Below are 25,676 nucleotides of genomic sequence, written 5' to 3'. Positions count from 1 at the left end.
GTGAAAAGGTTTGTTTAAATAGAACCCTACAGGTAATGGCAATGTTCTATTTCTGACCTTTCCTGATAACTGGCTTTTGAATAATAGATCAGGCCCCGACTGGTGATCTATGGATTCTGCCAAATTCCAGAGGAGCTGCTGTGAGATGCCATAGACAGTCACTATTTAGTGAGCCGGGGGGGCTCTGTGTAGTTAAATTGCCAAAGCATAGATGCCGTACCTGCAAATCATATCATGGTAGATTATTTTTAGTACTCTCCCTCCATCTGTAGAATGCATGTTAAGGTACTATATGTGAGCATACATTACACAGACATGTGAAACAAATACATACAGGGCTGGAATCAGAATAGCCCTGGATTTAGCGGATTTAGCACATTTTGCATTAGAATACATTTCTTTATAGTATTTTACCTCCTCTAGATAATAATGAGACAGCCACTGCAAAAGTATTATTACTGATGAAGCAGGAGTCTCTACCAAATGCTAGAAGCTTAATGTGTAAGAAAAAGCAAGGGAAAACACACACACACACACACACACTAGTACCACATAATCTGCTAACAAACATTGGGTAACACTCACATATGCTTTTATGATACACACACAACTCCTAATACCACAATACACAGTCAAGGTTATATCCTTCACTGATTTGATCAAAGAGCTTATATTTTGGTATCCCAGCAACACTAAATGATATCCTAAGAATATGCCTTTCTTGCCATAAAGCAGAGGTAGGAGGGAGTCAGCAGTCATCTGAGCAAATGAACTTGTGCATTCAATTTTGCAGTCTGAATGGGTGAAGTTGGCTGCAGATGCCGTTCTGTAAAGCAAAGCTGTTTATTTCCCCTTTAAACTAACAGATTAAGGGCATCTGCTCATTTTACCTTTGGAATAGGCAGGTAGATAATCACCTTTCTAGGTGAGAGGCAGGTATGCCCCATAGGAGCAAAACAGCTGTATGGTTTTGTAGAAAAAGGATTATTAAAGACAATTCAAAACATAAAAAATTGAAGCTACAACCCCCAGAGCAATACCTTAAGGTGGCCATACATGTTGCAATAGCAATCTTTCCTGCTACCACTGGTTACAAGAAAGACTGTTGGTCCACTCCACTAACATTAAAGAAGAAGGAAAGGCTAAATCACTTGGGGTGCCTAATATTTTGGCACCCCCAGTGATTGTAACTTTCCTTTTTCTTTAAGAGCTGAATCGTCATTTATGCAGGTAGACACAATAAGATTCTATCCCTATCTGACGAAATATATTTCAAAGTACAGTTATGGGATCCGTTATCCAGAAACCTATTATCTAGAAAGTTTTTAATTTCTAAATTTAAATTTTTTAATTTCTAATTTCTAAATTTTTAAAATTGATTTCCCTTTTTCTCTGTAATAATAAAACCGTACCTTGTACTTGATCCCAACTAAGATAAAATTACCCCTTATTGGGGCAGAACAATCCTGAGTTTAATTAATGTTTACAGATCTTTTTGTTGTCTTAAGGTACGGTGATCCAAATTACAGAAAGATCCACTGGTCCCAAGCTTTCTGGATAATAGATCCTATACCTGTATATATTTCTTTCCAATTAAAGGGGCAGTTAACGTTGAGTTAACTTTTAGTATGATGTTGACAGTAATATTCTAAGACAGTGCTGTCCAACTGGCGGCCCCCCTCTGTGTGGCCCCCCACCTGTCTGGCTGCTTTGATGGCTTACTCTTGTGTAAGCTCTAAATGGTATCAGTACTGAGATTAACTGCCCCCCCTGCATGGTTCTCACCTCAGATTCAGGCTGTAATCAGGCTGCATTGTTTAAATATGTAATCCCTTGTGTTGTTCACACCTTTTAATCCCTACATTGTTCCCCCCTGCAGTGTTCACACCTCAGGCTGTAATCACCCCCATTGTTCCCCTGTTCACACCTCAGGCCTGTGTGTAGGCAGCATAGGGTAGGCAGAGTATGGCACTTAGGCAGCATGGGGCAGGGAGGGTATGGCACAAACAGGCAGCATAGGACAGGGAGGTTATTGAACACACAGGCAGGGTAGGGCAGAGTATGGCACACACAGGCAGCATATGGCAGGTAGAGTATGGCACACAGGCAGAGTATGGCACACACAGGCAGCATATGGCAGGCAGAGTATGGCACACACAGGAAGGGTAGGGCAGAGTATGGCACACACAGGAAGGGTAGGGCAGAGTATGGCACACACAGGCAGCATATGGCAGACACAGGCATCATGGGGCAGGCAGAGTATGGTACACACAGGTAGCGTAGGGCAGGCAGAGTGCTGCCCTATGCTGCCTGTGGGAGGTGAACCTGGCAGGGGTTTGTTGTGGGAGTTTGTTAGCAGTTGGAAATAGCCATTAAATGGTCCCTAAGGTGTGTAATTATGTACTGGGGGTTGCTGTGCTATCCACAGGGGAGGAGGAGGCATATGGAATTTAGGGTGTGTCTTAATATGACATAATATAATTCTTTCACATATGAATGATGGTTGATATCCCAGCAGTAAGGACCAAGCATTTGGGTTTTTGCTGCACTACCACCATTGTGATAAAATTTGTGTGGTTTGAAGTGGGTGTGGTTTAAAAGGGGGGAGTGGCTTCCATTAGCGGCCCTCCACCATGTATGCGCAAGAAATTCCGGCCCTCGGCACCGCAGAAGTTGGACAGCACTGTTCTAAGATAATTCACAATTGGTCTTCATTTTTTATGTTTTTTTAATTATTTCACTTTTTCTTCAGCAACTCTCCAGTTTGGAATGTCAGCAGTTACCTAGTTGCTAAGATATAAGTTACCTTAGCAACCAGGCAGTGTTTTAATGAGAGACTGTTATATGAATAGGAGATGACCTGAAAAAAAAAAAGTAACAAAAGTAACAATAACAATAAAATAGACTCACAGAGCAATAGTTTTTTGGCTGCCAGGGTCAGTGACCCCCATTTCGAAGTTGGAAAGTGTCAGAAGAAGAAGCCAAATGATTAAATGAAACTATAAAAAATACTAAGTATTCTTAACCTTTCCAGGTGAGTCATGGTTATGCAGGTATGTGCAATGGGGCATCGTTCTCTACCTGGCAAGGCCCAAACATGGAGTAGCCTCAATCTCCCTTCTTTTGGACTTGGGAAAGACATGTACTATTAAGCAGGAAAATGTATAGAAAATGTCTTTTAAAATCTTGTAATAGTTGGCTAACTGATGTTGCTTAATGGCAGAAATAAGTCTAAAGTTCAAGGTCCCATATATGCTTCTATTAAAAAGTGAAATGACTCATTCCATAAAGAAAGCTTTTGGCTACACACAAATCCCAGAGTCTGGCTGTGTTATCCTTGGCTGCCCTGATAATTAAGACTTCTCACGACATGAGTTGCACAGATTATCAATGTCCAGCTCTTTCCAGGTCCCTGCAGTTCCTCCGTTTGGCCAAGAGACCATAATTCTGCAATACATGTGAAGCTGGCACCAGGCACAGAGTCATTTAGGTTCTAAACAAGCCCTTTGTTCCAAGAACTCGTAACAAAACGAAGTAACTGGCACATATAATTTGCCTATTATGTGCCACTATGCAACAAATGAGGCCAAGCTTTACTTTTCACATAATTATTTCTCTACTCAACATTTTGGGTTACATAATCATAATTAAAGTCAAAGCATAAACAACTAAATAATGCTGTTGTGAATCACAGCTTTAAATGGTTTATTCCATTGGATATCATTCATTAAAGAGGTTCAGCATATAAAATGGTACAGACAGTGGATAGAACCTGCCTAGTTTACAGACCGGTTCTGCCCATCTAACAACTTGTTGGCATGCTAATACAACAACTTGAAAATGGCAGGAAACTGGGGCTCTGCACTGATGCTTAGTCACTGCAGCTGGGCAATGGTGCTTGCATTCTAGCACAGTGGATTGCCAATTCTTGTAATTAGGGACATCTTAAAGTATGTAATACTAACACTACCCACAGCACATTGTGGTACTGTATGTTTCACTGCTGCTAAGGCACAATTGTTTGCCTTACTAACCAGCAAAGTACTTGGCACAGCATTTAACAGGGGTTAATAAATCTCGCCCTGGGATGGTCTGCCTCTAACCTACTGTACCATGTGCAAGTAACCAGACTGCACAGAACACATTTATGTCAGTAACAGAAAGAATGTTTGTGTTTCTTTTTACATATAGTTTGTACTTACTTCCTTCACTTTGACTGTCCTTGTTTGAATTATAAACCTGCAGGAAAGAGACAGACAAATCAACACCAGAATACATATATAAATACATCAATAAAATATCCATGTGGTGTAGTAATTAGCAGTAGGGGGAGTACAACTGTCACATGATGATGACTTTGGCACATAAAGGTCATCATGTGATGTTATCTTATTTCATATCTTTCGACATCTAAATAATGTATGTTATGCTGTAATAATGTATGTTATGTTGCCCCAGGTTCCAACCCTTACCTCCTTTGATCTTTTTCCTTTCTTACAAAAAGAAATGTTCCTTGCCCAAGGCTGCAAATCCATGTACCAGTCAGCTGATCATGTAAAGCTGATGAACTCTTGCTGCCAGGGTTGCGCTAAGGTACAAGTATGCCCAGGGCTATGATCTCATTGGAAGGACCCCACCAACCCGAGAAATTTGTGATAGAACTTGAATAGAATAAAGCAGGCAATTAAGAAATAGCTTGGGTCTACTGAAGTAGACATGAGGTACAGGTGCCATCTTGGAGGAAAAGCAATCACAATCTTTACCAGCTTTTTTATTAGAAAAGATCCCTTAAGAATACATACTCCACTAGAAGTGAAAAATAAAAGAACTGAAATAAAAATGGTAATGTTAAAGAGCTCTTTCACTTGATTAAAATAAGGGGTCTATCATTTTTGGGGTATACATCTATTCAATGTTATAGCAGATAAAAAGGCTAATGGTAGGCCCTCTCTCCTGGTGGGCACTGGGGAAATGCTCATTTTGGCCATTTATTAAAATGGCCCTGCCTACCAATGCTGCCTAGCAGCATACATAAACAGAGATCAGGATGTATCACTGGCCAACTTGGCTAGACACACAGTGGGTCATGACCAATAAAGGTTCAGACCAAGCCTTGCAACCATCAACATTAGGACTGTATCAAATGCATGAGGCTTGAGAAAGGATTTTATACACGCACAGATGTGATTCCTTCCAAATGAGAAGATTTCCGATCACTAACACAAATAGACTGGCATATGTCAAGACAGTTTCGCTGAAAACTGAACTAATATGCTACTGTGTACTCACCTAGATAACTGATGCCATGGGGAAACACAGGGAAGGTGACAAAATACAGATTTGGAATGACCTCTTTTTAACTCCATTACAAATATTATCTGTTATCTTTGCAGCTGCATTTTCCCTTTATTGTAATGATGTACTTTGATCCATTCAAGCCACTTTCTTAGTACCTGACTGTGCATGTACCAGCTTAAATTAGTGGAAGGGATACTTGGGAGCAGGGGAAAAAAACTATAAATCTACCCGGGGTTGGAGTGTTTTTCAATACAACCCACACTGGCTGGGGTGAAAGTAACAATTTTGGTCACTAGGATGTGCCAAAAAAAACAGACACAGACTTTTTCCTCCTTCAGCTTATACCTATCCCTCCTTTAGCTCATGCCTATCCCTCCTTTAGCTCATGCCTATCCCTCCTTTAGCTCATGCCTATCCCTCCTTTAGCTCATGCCTATCCCTCCTTTAGCTCATGCCTATCCCTCCTTTAGCTCATGCCTATCCCTCCTTTAGCTCATGCCTATCCCTCCTTCAGCTCATGTCTATTCCCCCTTCAGCTCATGTCTATCCCTCCTTTAGCTCATGTCTATGCCTCCTTTAGCTCATGCCTATCCCTCCTTTAGCTTATGCCAATCCCTTTCTTTTGCTTATGCCTATCTTTTTCTTTAGGAGAATATATGTGTTTTATGTGCTAAACTGAGAGCACAAGAATCAAACGCAAACAGTGTACTAAGGCTTTTATGTACATGGGTGGTACATCACTGATATATTGTAAAATGACCCCCACTTACCACTGGTATAAAAATCCTATAGCTGCACATTGAGGGCATTTACAGGAGTACTTGGGAGTTCTTGGCTATTGTGGCCTGTAAACCAGGTACAACAGTCACTGCCAGCCTATTATTTATGCCTAGCCTCTTTGTGGCCTATAGTGAAACTGTAGCTAAATGGTAAATGCACAGCGGACTGCATTATATTTCTGCTACCACTGAGGCAATATTACTGCTGCGCTTTCAGTGTAAATGAGCCCTATGTGTCAGTCAGGGAGTCACAATTATAATGAGGATCCATAATAACTGCTTGGATTCAAGAAAACTGACCCTAAGATTCATCCTTCAAATTACTGGTCTAATTTTAGGAGGAACAGCACTGAATTAATAGATTCTTTTTTCATATTTCTATTTTCTCCATGCAATAGACATTTCACAGCTTGATAGAATTGTCTCTCGTCTCCTGTAAGTGTCATTGTTATTGGCGATGTTATTATTCACTGTGTGCCTTGTAAGCACCGATGTAATTAGAAACATTTTTACTGTATCTCTTGCCACAATGGAACTTCTTAAATCGCCTACCTAAATCCTATTTTCACCAGCTATAAAACCCCTTAAAAATGTTACAATGCAGTTTGAGGTTGTGCACAGATACTGTATAAATGTCCTTTACAGGGCCCCAATGGGTACAATGCCATGCTTGGAGTCTCTTCTCTCACAGGCGACAGCTCCAGTGGAAGTGCTGTAAAACCGATATATATGGCAGTTGCAGAACTCCACAAAGCAACTTCCCTGATCCCTGATCTGATGCTTTTGAGGTATGTAAAGATAAACTCTGCAGGATACATTCAATGTTTGTCAGATATTGGGTTGTGTCCATATTCCTTCTTTAAAAATGCATTAGATTGTCCATCAGCTCAAGTAAAAATATCCAAGGGAATATAAAGTGATAATGCAGTAACCCATAGCAACCACTTGCTAACTAGCTTTGATTAATCTTCTACAAACAGGGCAAATGCACACGGGTGCTTTTGGGCATTTTGCCTACTGGCCTTTCTTCCTCACTATTGTATTGGACAGCATGTTGATGCTCAGAACTAAATGCTATACCCCATGCTTCTTTGGTATTCTCTATTTGTCTGCTACTTACTTTGAAGAGTCCTGATCATTATGTTGTCACACAGAATGTTAAGGAATTTGGTTTATAGACAGACAATCTCAAATGCATAAAACATGCAATTACTCTGTATAAGTACTACTTTCTATAAAATGGATTATAGTGTAGAAATGACAGATCTATCATCATCTTGTATGCATGCCTATTTATAAATGCCTTCTTTCTTTCCCTATTGCTCCTACCCCATGTCTTCCCCTGCGCTCACAGGCTATAAGATCAAAACTGGAAGATATCCAGATGAAGATAGTGGAAGAAAGAAGAAGAATTGCAAGAAGTAGTTCTGTATTTATTTTACCACTTATACTTTCAGTTTCTGGCACATTTCCCCTATAGGCTGGGGAAAGATGCTATAGTATAGACATTCACTATTTATTGGGCTTATGGGGGGCTGTTTGAACCTCTCTGCACTTGTAATGCCAGGGCCTATTTTGAATCTTTTTCTGGACTTGCACTCAATAAGAATGATCATGTATGTCTGTGTGTAAATAATATACATATTTCTTTTTGGCAGTTCAGATAGCGTTATGCAGGTTTTTAACATACACCCAACTGTATGAACTTATCTATAAACAGAGGGGGAAGCTGGATTAACTAGTCCATAGGTACTACAAGCTAAACCGAAGCACCTTGTATGGGAAATCACACTGAAATGTTAGCTGCTCTATCAGTTTAGCCAGATTCAGCCATAAAATGTACTGAATGCCTCCCTTCAGAACCTGTCAGCAACAGCAAACAGAACAAGAACAAACTCTTTCTGCAGGGCAGTGATGACAGAGCCTCATAAAGGGGGTCAAAAAAGCCAGTGCAGAGAGGTGTCAAAGGATTTGGGTATATACAGGTATAGGATCCCTTATCCGGAAACCCGTTATCCAGAAAGTTCCGAATTACAGAAAGGCCATCTGCCATAGACTCCATTATAAGCAAATAATTCTAATTTTTAAAAATGATTTCCTTTTTCTCTGTAATAATAAAACAGAACCTTGTACTTGATCCTAACTAAGATATAATTAATCCTTAATGGAGGTAAAACAAGCCTATTTGGTTTATTTAACATTTAAACGATTTTTAGCAGGCATGTTATGGAGATCCAAATTACGGAAAGATCCCTTATCCGGAAAACCCCAGGTCCCGGAGCATTCTGGATAACAGGTCCCATACCTGTATATAATATATCTATCTACTGGCAATAACATTTTGAGATTATCTTTTTAGGATTTCCTAATTATACACAGGGGTTGAATGACTAATGCCCATCCATAAACCTAAAACCCTTATGGAAGGATAGGGTAATGGATTAGTGATTTAGTCCCATTGTCCTAACTGGAGGATCAAATTGAATTAAAGGCTTCTCCTGTATACAATTAAATGGGAAATGGGCCAGAAATATGAGAACTTTGAAACAAAAGATATTACCACATTCACCAGCACCCAGTGCTCCCCTCATGTAATATCATTAGGAAGCTACCAGGTAATGAGATTGGCACTAAGCTTATACACAATGGTGACTGACAGCAGGTAAAGGTCCCCATACACGGGCCGACTATAGCTGCCAATATCGGTCCCTTGGACCGATTCGGCAGCTAATCGGCCCGTGTATGGCCAGAAATTGGCCAGATCTCGATCGGCCAGGTTAGAAAATCCAGTCGGATCGGGGACCGCATCGGCTCGTTTATGCGGTCCCCGAACCGACTGCCCCATAACCACAAATGTAAACCCAGGGCCAAACGATCGGATTATTATTTTTTAAAGTTTCTTGCTACCCGATATCGCCCACCCGTAGGTGGGGATATCGGGTGAAGATCCGCTCGCTTGGCGACATCGGCAAGCAAGCGGATCTTATAGTGTATGGGCACCTTAACAAAGAATGTCTCTACTCGGTTGTTAAGTATGATCTTGCTGATCTGCAGGCGTCATTACTTATTTTTTAGTAGGCTAATGTAGGGTGAGAGTTTAAACCATAGATATCCACCTTTGAATTTTTTTTTTTTTTTTGAGGTTTAGCTAAATTTTAATGTATTTTTCCTATAATTATGTGCTTATAGCCATAATAAATAAACCAAGGTCCAAACTTCATTACCATTGCCCCACCCACTGGGAACTGCCCCATAGTAGGTTACAAGATTTGGATCTGGCCAGATTCCTAAGGGATCACAGCCACCCTTGCATTCTATATAGTCTGGCAGAACTACATTTACAGATACTGTACACCAAAAACGTGGTTTCCCTGATTCTATACTTATTAAAATTCCAAGTACAGTCTGGATTAGAGAAGAATAACACCCATCAGCAGTTCTTTCCCTGCACACACTACATTGGACCCCTTTTCTATATAAGTGAAACACTACAGGATGACTTCTTTACTAAATGAAATATAATACCCTACCTCAATAAAAACATAATTATCATTGGAGATATGTTACACATATGGTGGTCCTGTTTTATCACCCAATCCTTCTGGACTTCAGCATTTTCTCTGATATCGAATTATATTTCACAAGATTTCATTTTATCCCCTGAAGTAGTGTTATTAAACATTTATGACAAAATTCCTAACAAAGCTCTGGAAATAGTAATTTTTCAATTATCAAATATGGTCAGACTTTTAATTGCCAGGAATTGGGAAAAAAACAGGAGGTCCCAAACATTTCCCAGCTTATAAGAGAAGTTAACAGTAATATAGAATATAAAATGGAAATATTTCAGAAAGAAGATTCATACAATTATTATGGTTTACATGTATTGTAAAAAATAATTAAAAGTAAGTTGAAAAAAAAAACGCCTAATTATGGTTATTCTAATTTGCAGTTTCTTCCTTTCAGTACATCAGGCAACTGTGAGTTACCTCTTGGCACCATCAGTGCCAAAAATTCGCAACTATAACACTCAATTGTTTAGGTAAAAAGGGGACCTGTAGTATTCAGTCACAGTAACTGCAATTAGCCATTTAGGAGATGCCATAAACACCAGCAATCTTCATGGAGGCAAGTGTAGCCAGTCTCAGAGGTCCAAGTACCGATGTACTAAGGAGAGAATAGTAGTAAAGCGATACTTGCTTCAGGATGGCAAATGGAAGAGTTTGTACTGGAAAACTAAAAACAGGGAAAGTGAAATGAATTTGCTGTGAGGAAAAGTTTATGTTGGAATGCAGTGCAGCTGCTCTGCTCTGGGGTGTCACCAAGGCTTTCGCCACTGGTAAAACTCTCAACAGATGTGTGTGCGCTTAATGCCAAGATGTCCTCAGCTCTATACTGCTGCCAGGCTATAAAGCACGAGTCTGAGAAGTCTGATGTAACTCCGAAAAATGTTGCACAGGTATAAACATGAAAGAAAGAAGCAACCAAAATGTGCAGTAAAGTATTATGTTGCAGCCAATGATCTCTATTAATATTAACCGTATGTGCTATTTTAAAAAAAAAAAACGCTTATCAGAAAAAAATAAAAACTAAAGATCAATTAAAAAAACTGCTAAGAATTGGCCATTCTATAACATACTAAAAGTTACCCTAGGAATTAGTATAGACATAAAAGCAAGGCCTTTTGGAGAAAGAACCAACAGAGCTGAATGGAATCAAGGTGTCCTTGATACCTTGGAATGGAATGGAGAGTGCACCTACTACAAGTGCTCTGTGTTTTAACTACAGGTATGAGATCCCTTATACGGAAACCCATTATCCAGAAAGTTCCAAATTACGGAAAGGCTATCTCCCATAGACTCCATTATGAGCAAATAATTCTAATTTTTAAAAATGATTTCCTTTTTCTCTATAATAATAAAACAGTACCTTGCACTTTGATCCTAACTAAGATATATTTAATCCTTATTGGAGGCAAAACAACCCTATTGGGTTTATTTAATAGTTAAATGGTTTTTAGCTGACTTAAGTTATGGAGATCCAAATTACGGAAAGAACCCTTATCCGAAAACCCCCCAGGTCCCAAGCATTCTGGATAACAGGTCCCATACCTGTACTAGTGATCTGCAGACTTGTACAAAATGATAGAAGTCACAAATATTCTGCAACTTTCACAATGAAAGCTTAGTTACCATCTGCATGATAACACAAAATTTCTAATCAACTCTCTAATATACATTCATTGTTTTCTTCAATTCCCACAAATGCCTTGCATGCTTTGTCATAGGTCTGTTAGCAGCAGAACATGCAAGGCACCCAGGCAACTTGGGCAGAAGAGAGCTGGATTCTGCTACATGGGTTCAAGAGTCAGGAGAGGTAGTGCAGAGAATAGAAAGGGACAGAAGACACATTTCATTTCAGAATATACTTTTTGTCATTATTTGCATATAAAGGGGATGTTCACCTCCAGACAATAGAATTTGAGCAGCCCCTGTTAGTTTTAAATCTACAGACCAGGATCAGCCCTGTTAAAACTCTCTCGCCTCTATCTTTGGAAGGGATCACTGCCACCAACTTGCATTCTACCCTTACAGCAAGTTGACAATGAACTGGCACATGCCTTTCCTCTCCTTCTCTATTTCCATATCATTTCTATTTGCCATTGGCTGGCAAGATTCAGCCAATCAGATCAGTGAAATGCAAATAAAGCAGGAGAGGGAAGGCATGCCCAGTAACCAGTTCAGTGTCTCCTTCCTGTTTTGGGCAGGAAGGGTGCTGGCCTCAGGGTGCACTGCACAGAAATCTGGTCCTGCAGACTACTATCTGAAGGTGAACTATAATGGGCTTATTTATCAATTTTAAAATTTGTTAATTCGAGTTTGTTTTTCTAAAACAAATAAACTCGCATTGAATGGTCGCTTATTTATTAATATGGAAATCTTGCTCAAAATAAAAACTCGAAGAATATCTCAATTATTTCTCAAAATACCTTGAAGAAAAATCGAAATCGACCATTGATAAATGACCCCCCCCCCCCAAAGGGTATAAAAATTGACTTACATGGAAAGAGAACCTAAATATGAAATGAAGAGACAGATAAAAAGCAATGTTTAAGAGCATAACAATTAAGGGTGTGCAACGTGGCCCTATAACCTTAGTTAGGAGGACATGAAAAACAAAAAACGGCAAGAAAGATTCACTGCATGGAAAAATATATATCTTATTTCTACTTTTATTTTCCATTACATTTCTGTATTTCCTGGCTGAATTATGGCAATTACATGGGAATATGTAAACAATAATGATATCTCACTGCCGTTTGTGAGCGTGTTTATTCCTGCAGCAGCTATGTCTGCATCATTCAATTACCAGCCAATTTTACTGGTCACACCCTTAATGAGACCAGCAACCCTGCTAACTTTTTGAGGGATAATAACTAATTTAATTGCCTTTTATTAGGTGAGCAGGAACCTCGGCTCTGGGATGGCAGAGGATACTAAATTGTGCAAAACTATAAGTTCCATGCAGGATGCTGCCGCTTTGCAGAATGATTTGACAAAATTGGAAAACTGGGCAGCAAACTGGCAAATGAGGTTCAATGTGGACAGGTGCAAAGTTATGCACTTTGGTAGGAATAATATGAATGCAAGACTAAATGGTAGTGTGTTGGGGGTTTCCTTAATTGAGACGGATCTGGGGTTTTTTGTAGATAACAAGTTGTCTAATTCCAGGCAGTGTCATTCTGTGGCAAATAAAGTGCTGTCTTGTATAAAAAAGGGCATTGACTCAAGGGATGAAAACATAATTTTGCCTCTTTATAGGTCCCTGGTAAGGCCTCACCTTGAGTATGCCGTGCAGTTCTGGGCTCCAGTCCTTAAGAAGGATATTAATGAGCTGGAGAGAGTGCAGAGACTGCAACTAAACTGGTTAAGGGGATGGAAGATTTAAGCTATGAGATTAGACTGTCAGGGTTGGGATTGTTTTCTTAAAAGGAAACTGTACTTATTATAAAAGTGTGCCTAAAACGTATAAATGGTTTATATGTGTGCTTCCACTATGCAGGAACTGCCCCCTTTAATATGGAAAAAACATTTAGCCCCGTATGTAATAAAATGCACTATATTTGCCTAGGAGCAGTAACCCATGGCAACCAATAAGACATTTGATTTTAAACAAATGACCAGAAAATGCTTCCTGCTGTGGCTTACTGCTCCTGGGCAAACTTAGTGCCTTTTATTATATAAACCCATGAAGGTCTAATGTCCATTAAAAATGAGTACAGTAAAGGAACATGATGCTGCTTGTTTCTGAAGCATATCCTGTCACTGTAACAAATGCACGTGATGCTGCACATAACTGCTACAAGCTATTTTTGTGGGTATCTTACATCTGAGTGGTTTACTGAATCCCAAACACACGGCAGTGTTTACCAACAGAAGCAAGACCTACAAAGAGGTTAAATGTATTCTGCTCTGCAGTCATAAGCCTGAGGTCAGCACTGACTTTCATACATTTTGACATATTTCTGCACCGACCACATTGTGTGCATACTCTTATGTGTGTCACCAGTGGGATGAGCGACAATAAACAGGTGCCTAATGGAGTCACACAAGAGCAAGTTGTGAAATATCTTTAATATTTATATACAAACAAAAGAAGGAAATAATATTTTGAGAAAGAGAGAGTACACAAAGCTAGCACACCATCCAATGGGGGTTGGTACCTGGGTGCCTGCGCAAAAAAAAGTAAACTACAAAAGCAAGCAAATGACGGCACTCACAGGAGTGGCAACTTTGCCCATTTAAGCGTTTGCATTTGCACTGTGCAAGTCTCCCTGACAAAAGTTCAAGTAAGGAACTGAAACATTGGATCAATAAAAACCTAAAAAGATTCTTTTTTAAACTTTATGGCTGTTTGACCCTTTTGGTCTCCTTTCGTGTAAACTCCTGCGGGTGCCGTAATTTGCTTGCTTCTATATATATATGATATATATATCTTAAATATATGATATATATATATATATATGAGATTTATGGTGGAGTAATAAGCTATATGGCCTTTTAACACTTTTTTGGAATAGGCAAAGTGCACCACTTAAGTTTGCAGGTTCTATATGTGCAATGCCCCAGTTAAACCAATAAGGTTATAAGGCTTTAATTCTTTGTCAAGAAGAACTGTAATCCTACAGATGTATAAACCATGTAGACTGGTTAGGTTTGGGTGGCAAGTCCCAAACCTACAGCCAAAGGGAGAGGATTAACCCATATCAGCCAAAATGCGCAGACACTCAATGATTTTAATGTAACAGTTCAATTCAAATAAAAAGTATAAGTTTATTAAGTATTACATATGTCCATAAAAAGCCTGATGCGTTTCATGCTACATGGCACTTAGTCATGAACAAAACACATCAGGAGCAAGCTGAACTTCTAATCAACTGGTCAAACAATTTAGAGTCCACAGGCTACAGATCACTGTAGATCTTAACTGAAATTTACAAGCCATAGAGAGTTGCCAAGAATATCCATTCAGCCAGGTCTACTCTGGTACTTTGGCTGCCATTTACTTGTGTTGCTTACAACAGGGGGCCTTTTCATGCTACCCCATGGCAGGGTCATGGATTCAAGTATTCTAACCGACGACATTTACCTCTAGAGGGTGTAGAAAGCTGGAATTTTTCTCTAAGAAAGAGAAAAAAAAAAAGCCTACCTGATACAGGTATGGAATATATTATCCAGAATGTTTGGTACTTGAGGTTCTGCAGAAAAGGGACCTTAAGTCTGCTAAAATCATTTAAACATAAAATAAACCCAATAGGACAGTTTTGCCTCCAACATGCAGCTTAGTTATCATCATAAGGTACTGTATTATTATTACAGAGAAAAAAAATATAATTTTTAAAAATTGGAATAATTTGCTTATATTGGACACTATAGAAGATAGTCTTCCCATAATATGGAGCTTTCTGGCTACTCTGTTTCCAGATAAGGGACCTGCCGTATAAATTTTGTTAAAGGTAGATTTATTTTTAATCTAAAACTATTTAACTCATCAGGATTCCTCAACAATAAAGGAAACTAATTAGTCTCGCCGTGCAAGTTGTCTGGCTTAGGCTGCTAATCAGCACAAAAAAATAAGTGTTCCAAACCCAGGTCCCTAATTAGAACCAAGCCCACATTTCACTATTTAAGAAGAAAACTCTCACAGAGTCCAAAGGCAGAAGTTGCCTGGGATAACAGCCAGCCATCTGGCTTTGACTCTCAGCTCTGTTATATAAGAACTATTTTATAAATGTATGTAACAAATATAAAATAAAAAGAACTAAAAAAATATGAAGCTGCCAGCCCTGGTCTTCAAGAGGGATGCTTCAAACATTAAAATGTAAGGGAAGGTGGGAAGTAAGTAGATGGCAGTGCACAAGGCAAACCCAGCAATAATTTACTGTAACTAAAGGTCAACTTGTCTGGAAAAAATGATTTTTTTTCCCATATGGCATCAAGCAAATTTAAGACTCCACAGGCTGTTTCCATTTTGATACAGTGCAGCAGCAGCAGAAGCTGGCAGCACAAAATCCAGATACAAGGTTCAGAAAGCCACTACATTTAAGAAGGTTTTTTGAACCAATGTCAGTGATACTTGCTGAAAGTAAGAAAACAAGTCAGTGGAAGAAATGAAGAAGAGAAAAAACAGGCTCCCTCCTGTGAGCGTGCCACACATGCACGGATATCTGCTGCTGCCGCCGCCGCTGGCACTTACTGTAAATCAGGCAGGCACGGAATCTCAAGCAACTGTAACCTAATTTTAGCTGATGAGCAGCTCTCAGACCCTAAAAATACCATAATGTGATCACGGTTACCGCCAACAGCGATATCTATACCTCTTGCTAATTCAATCGTGTATCCTTTACACCGAAATCAGATTAAAACTGTCACAAGTTGGGCGGGGGGGTTTAGCTTCCAGCAAGCAGACGGCTTCGAGAGAAATATTTCTGATAGCGAAGGAAACTCTTTGGCTTGGGCAGGAACTGCCTGTAACCACCGTGCAGCCCACAGAGAGTTAGCACGCACAATGCACTCAAACATTGGCATGCCCTACGCACAGCACATACACACAGGCTTTAGCGTTACAAATGGTGCTTACAGAAAATTAACCACCAACAGCACCTCCAACCTCTGTCAACTGCTCATTCATAGCAGGCAGTCGGGTCATGCTGTTTAATCATATTTAGTGTCACATATCAATTAATGGCCAGAGCTGGGCCAACTTTTGCCAGTAACTAAATAAATATGTTTTGCACCCATCTATATTTGTATGTGGCAACCCATTACCAACACATCAATAAGCACTGGCATTTGCCATTGTAATAAGCCGCTTTAGTGACAGATTTAAAGGGCAATTAGAGCCCACACTCTGGTTGAGGGAAACAATAAAAAAAAAAAAAGTTGTTGCTGCCGCCGCTAGGCCACCCTCACTGGGGGGGGGATCTCCCAGTGCGGGTGGCCATGTTTATTTAGCGCAATTTTAGGGTGATAGGTGGCCCTTCATTTCAGCAACATCAAAGGACTTAAAATCATGACCACTAGAGCTACAAGCTGGAGTCCTGCACTGGGCCAGGTACCTGGATACCCAAAGAATACCAGCAAAGTGGCTGGGATTTGGTTGGAAAACCTTGAACCGTGCAGGTGGTCCACAGGTTCCATGCAACAGTAGGTGGGCAGGATGCGGGCTGTTTAATTATAGAGGCATACGTGAAAAAAGGGGGATTTTCCTACAATGCTCAGTGATCTTCCCAGATAAGACAGCACTTCCAGATTTTAGTGAAATCCCTTCCAGTATCATGTGGCATTCTGCAGGTTGTGGATTGGACACCTTAGCACAGGGGTCCTCAAACTGTTGGGAGCTGGACTGTAGTCCTCAAAATACGCCAGAACCCCCCCCCCCCCACTGCGTATCCTCGAACTATGGCCTGCTCCCTGCTATGTCCTCCTGCTCCCTGTTCCCCCACTCCCACTGCGTCCTCCTGCTCCCTGTTCCCCCGCTCTCGCTGCGTCCTCCTGATCCCTGTTCCCCCGCTGCGTCCTCCTGCTCCCTGTTCCCCCGCTGTGTCCTCCTGCTCCCTGTTCCCCCGCTCCCCCTATGTCCTCCTGCTCCCGCTGTGTCCTCCTGCTCCCTGTTCCCCCGCTCCCCCTATGTCCTCCTGCTCCCTGTTCCCCCGCTCCCCCTATGTCCTCCTGCTCCCTGTTCCCCCGCTCCCGCTGCGTCCTCCTGCTCCCTGTTCCCCCGCTCCCCCTGTGTCCTCCTGCTCCCTGTTCCCCCACTCCCCCTGTGTCCACCTGCTCCCTGTTCCCCCGCTCCCCCTGTGTCCTCCTGCTCCCTGTTCCCCCACTCCCGCTGTGTCCTCCTGCTCCCTGTTCCCCCGCTCCCCCTGTGTCCTCCTGCTCCCTGTTGCCCCACTGGCTCACTGCTCCTCATTGCATCCTCCGGCTTCCTGCCCCCTACTCACATCACGTCACCATGATGAGGCAGACAGTAACAATAGGTGAGGATGCGGGCCATAGTTTGAGGATCCCTGCTTTAGCATATTCATTCTGGCTGGTTTGGATTGCTTTTTAAAGTAGTTCATGCACAGGTGAGTCCCAGTCAAGTCAACATGGGTCTACTAATGGGTAGGGTTGCCACCTCACCACTTTAATACCAGCTACTTATTGAATTCACATACTTCATGGCTAATGAACAATTCATTTAGATGTATGCTGCATGTAAATCAGTTCAGTCTGCAGCATGCAATTAAATGAATAGCTAACCAGCCATGCAGGATGTGGATTTAATCTGTGGCCTGTATTAAAGGGGTGGGTTGGCAACCCTAATGTTTCTATACGTTATAATTCATAACATCACAAAGACAAGCAACACTGATACTGTAGCAATAATGAATGAACTCACCTGAACAGTTATTTTTATTTTGTTTCATTTTAACTTATATTCCACTTATAATGAAGTGCTGGACCTTGTTTTTAGGTTAAATATGTGAATTGTGTCTCATTATTTTCAATAAACACATACATAGTTACAACTATACCCCTCTGCAATGATTGGCTGATCCCCACACATGAATTGTTTTTTGAACCAATGTATATAGATAAAAAGGACCAGTAAACCCTCTCTTTAGCTAGTTAATTTTGTCTAGACAGTTACTATGCAAGCAGGTAAGGTTGATTTTTGTATTTTTTCAACCCCTCTCACTTTATGTATTTGTTTTGCAACTAGGCAGACACAGAGCAAAGGTTCCACAAGGTGGACTTAGAACTTCCATTGTCACCCAAATGTGAAACCAACTAGTAGAATATTACACGACATGCGGAACAAAAGGAAAAAACAGTCCCAGGTGGAAAGATTTTTCTCTGCACACACATACAGCATATAAAAGATGCATTCTTATATGGTTTCATGTTTTGGACTACTAACTGATCATCCATACAAGATAAAAATCACTGAAGATACCATAAACTTGCTCAGCAGATTAGAACATGAATGACAATACACAGGCAATTACATTACATACGTTTTTGTTATTGTCATTTCCTTTCCTAGTTATTATCTAACTGTAAGGGTAAGAGGGACCCTAACAAAGCACACAACCATAGAAGTTCCACTGGAGTGTTTTACAACAAAGGCTTAAATAATGAGAAAAAAATGCAGACCACTTGTAGTGTATATTGTCGTATTAATTGCACAGACTATATTATACAGGTATGGGACCTGTTATCCAGAATGTTCATGATCTGGGGTTTTCAAGATAAGAGGTCTTTCTGTAATTTCCATAAATCTACAAAAAAAAAAAACCAGGTACTGTTTTATTATTATAGGAAATATGTTTTTAAATTTTGAGTTATTTGATTAAAATGGAGCCTATGGGAGATGGTCTTCCTGTAATTAAGAGCCTTCTGGATAATGGATTTCTGGATAACGGATCCCATACCCGTACTAAAATTTAAGTGCAGTATATTTTAAAGTGAATTCCCCTTTAAAGCCAAACAGAAATGGCAGGACCCTGATTTTAGTCAGCTGAAAAAGCTCTCCAACATAACCATTTGTAGTTGATTCCTTACTTTTACTTTCTATTAGAAACTATATTCCTCAGGGACCATTTTAATAAAAAAACAAAACAAAAACTTGTTATCCGTGATTATGATTTATATGTGTACCTGAACCTCATGTTGACTTTATAATTTCTTTATTCTCTTCTACAGAGAATAAAGAAATAGCACTTACTATTCACATTCACCTGCTTGAGGAAAGCCTTATGCATTTCTTGGGGCTGCAGCGGGGGGGTGCCCAATAAGAGATTTGCCCCAGGTAGCAGCCATGCTAATAGGATAAAAGACATTTACATTATCTGCATGGTGCATATGGATATGGGGACACTGTCAGTCTGCAATGTAATACTGTAAACAGCGTGCCATCCTGGAATGTACAGCATTATATGTGCCTACTTTCACAGACAAGACAGATCTCTGCCACTTCAGAACAGGAGGAGTTTTCGCTTACAGAATTACATGATCCGCTATGTGATTATTTTTTGGAATGCAACTGTAACTATAAGTAATTACAAATGTACAAGGCACAGTTCACTGCAGCTACAAGATTACCTGGGAGAGCAAGATCATCAGCAAAGGGAACATTTGTATAGCACCAAGAAGCAGGTTAAAGGGACAGTAACACCAAAAAATGAAAGTGTATAAAAGTAATTACTATATAATGTAATGCTGCCCTGTACTGGTACAACTGGTGTGTTTTCCTTAGAAAGACTACTATAGTTTATATAATAAAGCTTCTGTGTAGCCACGGGGGCAGCCATTTACAGGAGAAAAGGCACAGGTTACTTAGCAGATAACAGATAAAACCCCATTATATTCTACAAAACTTATCTGTTATATGCTATGTGCCTTTTCTCCTTTTTCCCAGCTTCAATGGCTGCCCCCGTGTTGACATAGCAGCTCATTTATATAAACTATAGTAGCGTTTCTGTTGCAAACTTACCAGTTTTACCAGCGCAGGGCAACTGTACATTAAATTTTAATTACCTGTACTTTAAAACACTTTAATTTTTTGGTGTTACTGTTCCTTTAATAGGAGAACTCAGAAATATAAGAGTGTGCCCGGATATTGGGCATGGAAGGATTCAGTGATACCATGTTGTACATACAATTTAAAAGACTTTGGTAAGATTTCTGTATGTTTGCCAAATTCTCCTGTTGCGCTTTGTTATCTTATATTAGAAAGAATTAATAATTTCAAGTAGGGAAAGCAAATCCCTCAGACAACAGGAAAATCTTTTTTTTTTTTTTTTTTTAAGTTCAATTTATTTCAGTATAGCCCCAGTAATTTCTATGGAAACATCATTAGCATGTCAGTATTGCACCCCATGTGGAGAAGCCTTTCGATTTCCCCTTTAAACAGATGGAGAAGGCTCAGAAGCTCATGTCTGAAATTCATTTGCTTATCACCCGTCCAAATTTTTACACTGAGGGTCACCTTAGATTTGTGCCCTCTTCCCTGGCACAATGGCTGGTACACAGAATGTGTCTATGAGGACAATGCAGGGCCAAACTCCTTGATTGTGAGCAGCAGAAATGTTCAGAGACTGTACATGTGGCCTTTACTCCCTTTCATTGTGCTTGGAATTCAGTATGTAGCTTTTTCCTAAACACAAAGCAGCAAGGGACAGGCAAGGAAAAAACAAGGAGAAGTCTTTCCAAGTGGGTGGGAACAGTTTAGTGAGCAAAAAAAAAAAAAAATCTAAAATATCTCTAAGCGCCTTAGACTTAAAGCACTTCAGGATCTTATGAGGCAGAACTGAACAGGAAATGCAAATTCTAATCACTGGGTTCCGTAAAACCCTACAAACTTGTGGAAAGTTCCTAAACCCAGCACGCCATCTAGTGGACAGCACACTGCGGCACGGCAGAATAATCTATAGTACAATCGTTTGCAAGCAAGAACGAAAAGTTAACCTGAATTTAGTGCTATTTATCATTAGCTAAGTGTCACTGAAAGGCATTATTGAATAATAGTAATGAATATGTGGGCCTCTAGTGTACTGAGGTGGGTTTAAAAGAAATTTCTCCATATTACTCCCTTAAAGCACTCTAATGATTATTCCATGAATCAGTATACAGGTATAGGACCCATTATCCAGAATGCTCGGGACCAAGGGTATTCCGGATAAGGGGTCTTTCCGTAATTTGGATCTTAATACCTTAAATCTACTAAAAAATCAATAAAACATTAATTAAACCCAATAGGATTGTTTTGCATCCAATAAGGATTAATTATATCTTAGTTGGGATCAATTACAAGGTTCTGTTTTATTTCTACATAGAAAAAGGAAATCAGTTTTAAAATTCTGAATTATTTGATTAAAATGGAGTCTATGGGAGACAGGCATTCCGTAATTCGGAGCTTTCTGGATAAGGGGTTTCCGGATAAGGGGTCCGATACCTGTATATATATATCCATATATATATGGAGCCAATAAAAGGGCAACCATATGGGGGTTTTAACCTTGAAAGCAAGAAAGTTGCAGGTAAAACTTAGTCCCTTGGCTAAATGTATATTGAAGCAGTAGAATTCTTAATGAATCGCATAAGTCAGTGTAGGAACTGGTCAAAAGGGATGACTTTGACGCAGTTGGCCAGCTTGAAGTATATTGCAATATATGGACAAACAATCCCTGTTTTGCTTAAAGGGAAGGGCATTTCTTAGTAGCTTAAATGCACCGAATGTCTTAATGTTCTATATATTGATAATGGGTGAGTGCAGAGGATCTCTTGTTGTTGTTTCTATGTATTTCGTGGTCACAACCTCATTGCACCCCCGCCTAATGGTTTAAAATTTAGTGGTTGAGCACAACTTTCCCTTTTTTTGCTATATATATATATATATATATATTTTTTTTTTTTTTAAAAAGGCTGTGGAAACAGCCGAAACGTTAGCTCTATGCTTTAATAAATTTTCCTTTATTTTTTCACATTAAGCCCTGTGAGTGCGGCTCATTTTTTCTTTGCATATATATATATATATATATATATATATATATATATTTCAGGGTTTTCCAGTCGTGTGAAAAAGCACTGCTTGGATTGATAGGAAATAATGGCAATGCATGTTATGTATAGTGTTGCTATCTAATGTAAAGATTTCAGCTGTCCCCACAACACACTGCTGAGTGCCAGTACTGTTAAAGGCACTCATGGAGGACTACTCTATAAATTTTAAATAAGTAACAATGACTGCTAGGCAGGCTTGGACTGGCAATCTGTGGATTCTGGCAAATGCCAGATGGGCTTTTGTCACTATTTATTGGGCTTGTGGAGGGGCTGTTTGGGCCTCTGTGTACTTAAAAAAAATCAGGGCCTATTGAATCCCTGCTAAGGAACAGTTTGCACAGTTGGGCCCAATGGAATCCATTCCATTTTTCTACAGTCTAATACATATCACAGTATGAACCATGGAGCAGTTTTATCGTAAGGCCAAAAGCAAACCTTCAGTCATGTGGTGTTCATATTTACTTACTGGCTCCCGTCCATCCATTGCTTCCATCCATAGCTTTCTATCCTCTTCTGACAGGGCCTGCATGGTTAGAACTGTAGGCCTAAAGGAAGGGGGAGAACAGGGAAAGTTTAGTGCAATGTATTTGTAGAACTAGAAGAACATAATTATGAGGCGGACAGGCCACTGATGGGGATCGGAACTGATTCAGACTAGTTCACTAACAAATGAGGATACTGATTCCCACCTGCCAAATCGTTTGCCAAGAATGCACAAAACATGTTTTGCATTTTATCTCCTCATTTGCCATTAGCAAAAAGAACCAGCCAGTTGGGGTTGTGGGAGGATGAAGAGCTCCGACTGCCAACATGCAGCACTGTGGACATAAGCGCTGTCATCCCTTGGGAAATCATAATAATACAGGCCCGTGTGACAGCTTAACAAGACAAAGCGCTTGCAACAAGCAGCCTCAGACTATTATATTTGTCTCCATCTAAATAAAGAGCAGCTTTTTTGTTCCTGTTAAAGTGACAAACTGATATTGGGATCAGGAAAAAGAGAAACTCCATTGTGTATGATATTTATATGATTTTACCAGTTAAATGAACTCACGTGTATCCCTTTGCATTGTTCCACTGAGAGTATTAATGCAATTTAAAGAAACTCTATAGTGCAGCTGTGGAACTGTACTCAGTAAAGCTATTATTATTATGGGATCATTCTGTACAGACTATGAACAGGCTTCTGCTTAGGTTATACATATATTGTTCCATTACAGCTGGCCATCCACCCTGGGTCACTAGATGGCACCCCCGCTGGCTCTTTTTTAGGAGATGACAACACTAGAGTTAGGCCAGGGGAGGTGACAAGGAAGGGTGTAGGCCACCGGCCTGAGACAACGGCAGCTGAGGCAAGGCTGAAACCATAAGTTTGACCATAATAAACTTAAAATCCCAGCATTCAGTGACAGCAAAATCAACAACACATAAAGAAAAGAATAAAAAGATGTTTTAGTGGCCTTTAAGTACACACTCCAACCTGCTTTATCTTTCACCATGGGCTCTTACATACAACCGAAAATCAATAATTTAATACAAGTATTGGATCTGTTATCTGGAATCCTGTTATCAAGAAAGTTTAAAATTTCCATTTTAATCAAATAATTAAAAAATGTAAAAACGATTCCCTTTTTCTCTGTGAGAATAAAAAAGTAGCTTGTACTTGATCCCAACTAAAGGTATAATTAATCCTTATTGGAGGCAAAACAATCCTATTGGGGTTATTTAATGTTTAAATGATTTTTTAGTAGACTTAAGGTATGGAGATCCATATTACAGGAAAAACCCTTAAAACCGAAAAACCTTCAAGTCCAGAGAATTCTGGATAACAGGTTTGATACCCCTGTATCCAATAGGGCTTTTTTTTTTTTTTAAAGAAACTTACTGACCAAGAATAAAATGAAAGGGTGTTAGAGAACAGACAATCCTACAGCTATAATGCTTATCAGAATATCCCCGCTCAATAACAATGCCTACAACTCCAATGTTATAACTGTGTAGTAGGTTATTAAACTACTGTTTCCCAATTACAGATATAGAAGTCACAAGAGAAATGGAAATGCCCAAGTGACTATCCAGGCCTTTAGAAATAAAACACACAGTGAATCTGATTGCTCTCAAAGCAGGTTTCTCGCTGCGGGGAAGTCCAACAAACAGCAGAAGTGTGCAGCCTTTCAACAGCCTCGCAGTGAGTTTCCCTTTTCCTTATTAAAAGCCTGATAAGTGATAACGAGGGAGGAAGAGCCATGATTTCTAATCCAATTACTCTAGAAATAGAAGGCATATAAATGAAAGCTAAATAGCATACAGCAGATGGTTATACAGAGGATTGCCTAGGCAGAACAAATACAGACAAACATACTTATTTGTATTTATTGTTTACTTTTGCCCCAGCACAGAATTCAAAAAAGGAACAGGCCTATGTGATAATAGAGAGGGAAGGGAGGAGGGGGTTCTAATGCTATTTACAAGGTGATATGAGAGGTGCCCATAATATTGCAGCATATATAATAGTATAGGGAATAATGTACCTACGGCCTTGTTCCTTTATATGGTCATGAAACTGCAAAGTGGTTACACTGTCACCTGACATGTTTTGGTATTGAGCAAAGGGTGCCTTTGAGTCATGTGACTCAAATGTCATCAAAAACCACCAATTTTTACATGATATTTGGCTCTTGTGCATTATAATGTATATGCTGGGTTGCAGAGCTGTCAACCCCGGGAGACTGTCTCCTGGGGGATTGTTATGGCATGTGCAGCACGCCACCGTTATCGTGTGTAATGTGATGTTATCACGCATGCACACAATGGGCGTGACATCACAGAATGACCACCACGTGAGCACAGTGGGCATTCGGGAGCAATTTACAGTGATCGGGAGACCAGGGGTGGGATTTTGGCGAGACTCCCACTTAAAGAAAAAGTAACACTAAAAATTTTTAAGTAAAAAATCTATTCTACCCTGCACCAATAACTGCCCTATCCTGCAAACCACTTAGTATTTTGAATGCTTTATTACAAAATACTTGTTAAAACTTCCAGTCATTTGAAAAAAGGCAATACGGCGATGCAGGGGAAGCAGCCACTATGTGGCGATCGTTTGATCGAGCCTAGCCTTGTTTCTGTATAGGAAGGAGTCAGGCTAGGATCGGTCAATCGATCGCCGCATAGTGGACGCTTCTCCTGATACTTCCCCTGCATCGCCATATTGCCTTTCTTCAAATGACCGGAAGCCAAGTTTTAACATGTATTTTGTAATAAAGCATTCAAAATACTAAGTGGTTTGCAGGATAGGGCAATTATTGGGGCAGGGTAGAATAGATTTTTTACTTAAAAATTTTTAGTGTTACTTTTGCTTTAATCGGGTTCACTTGATAGCTCAGAAATTGCTGAACCAGGTAGGGTTCTGGAGAGGTAGAATACAGTGGCTTTAGTTATGCCATGTGAATACCAGAGACAGTAGAGTATTCCGGATTGCTTCTCACTG

The 25,676-nt window shown here is 39.9% G+C and overlaps 1 protein-coding gene across 3 annotated transcripts in view; it reads right to left on the bottom strand.

Annotated features, from left to right (window-relative positions):
- The window catches only part of arhgap26 (Rho GTPase activating protein 26), a 278,476-nt gene that overhangs the window by 162,408 nt on the left and 90,392 nt on the right, over window positions 1-25,676 (bottom strand). For all 3 annotated transcript variants that reach the window (XM_012958569.2, NM_001126773.2, XM_031897634.1), the window contains 2 exon segments: window positions 22,653-22,731; window positions 4,203-4,239 (listed from right to left, as the gene is read on the bottom strand). In XM_012958569.2, the coding sequence (XP_012814023.2) occupies window positions 4,203-4,239; window positions 22,653-22,731 (116 nt within the window).

This window comes from Xenopus tropicalis, chromosome 3, assembly GCF_000004195.4.
Source record: "Xenopus tropicalis strain Nigerian chromosome 3, UCB_Xtro_10.0, whole genome shotgun sequence".
Taxonomy (NCBI): domain Eukaryota; kingdom Metazoa; phylum Chordata; class Amphibia; order Anura; family Pipidae; genus Xenopus; species Xenopus tropicalis.
This window is presented reverse-complemented; position numbering and strand designations above follow the sequence as displayed.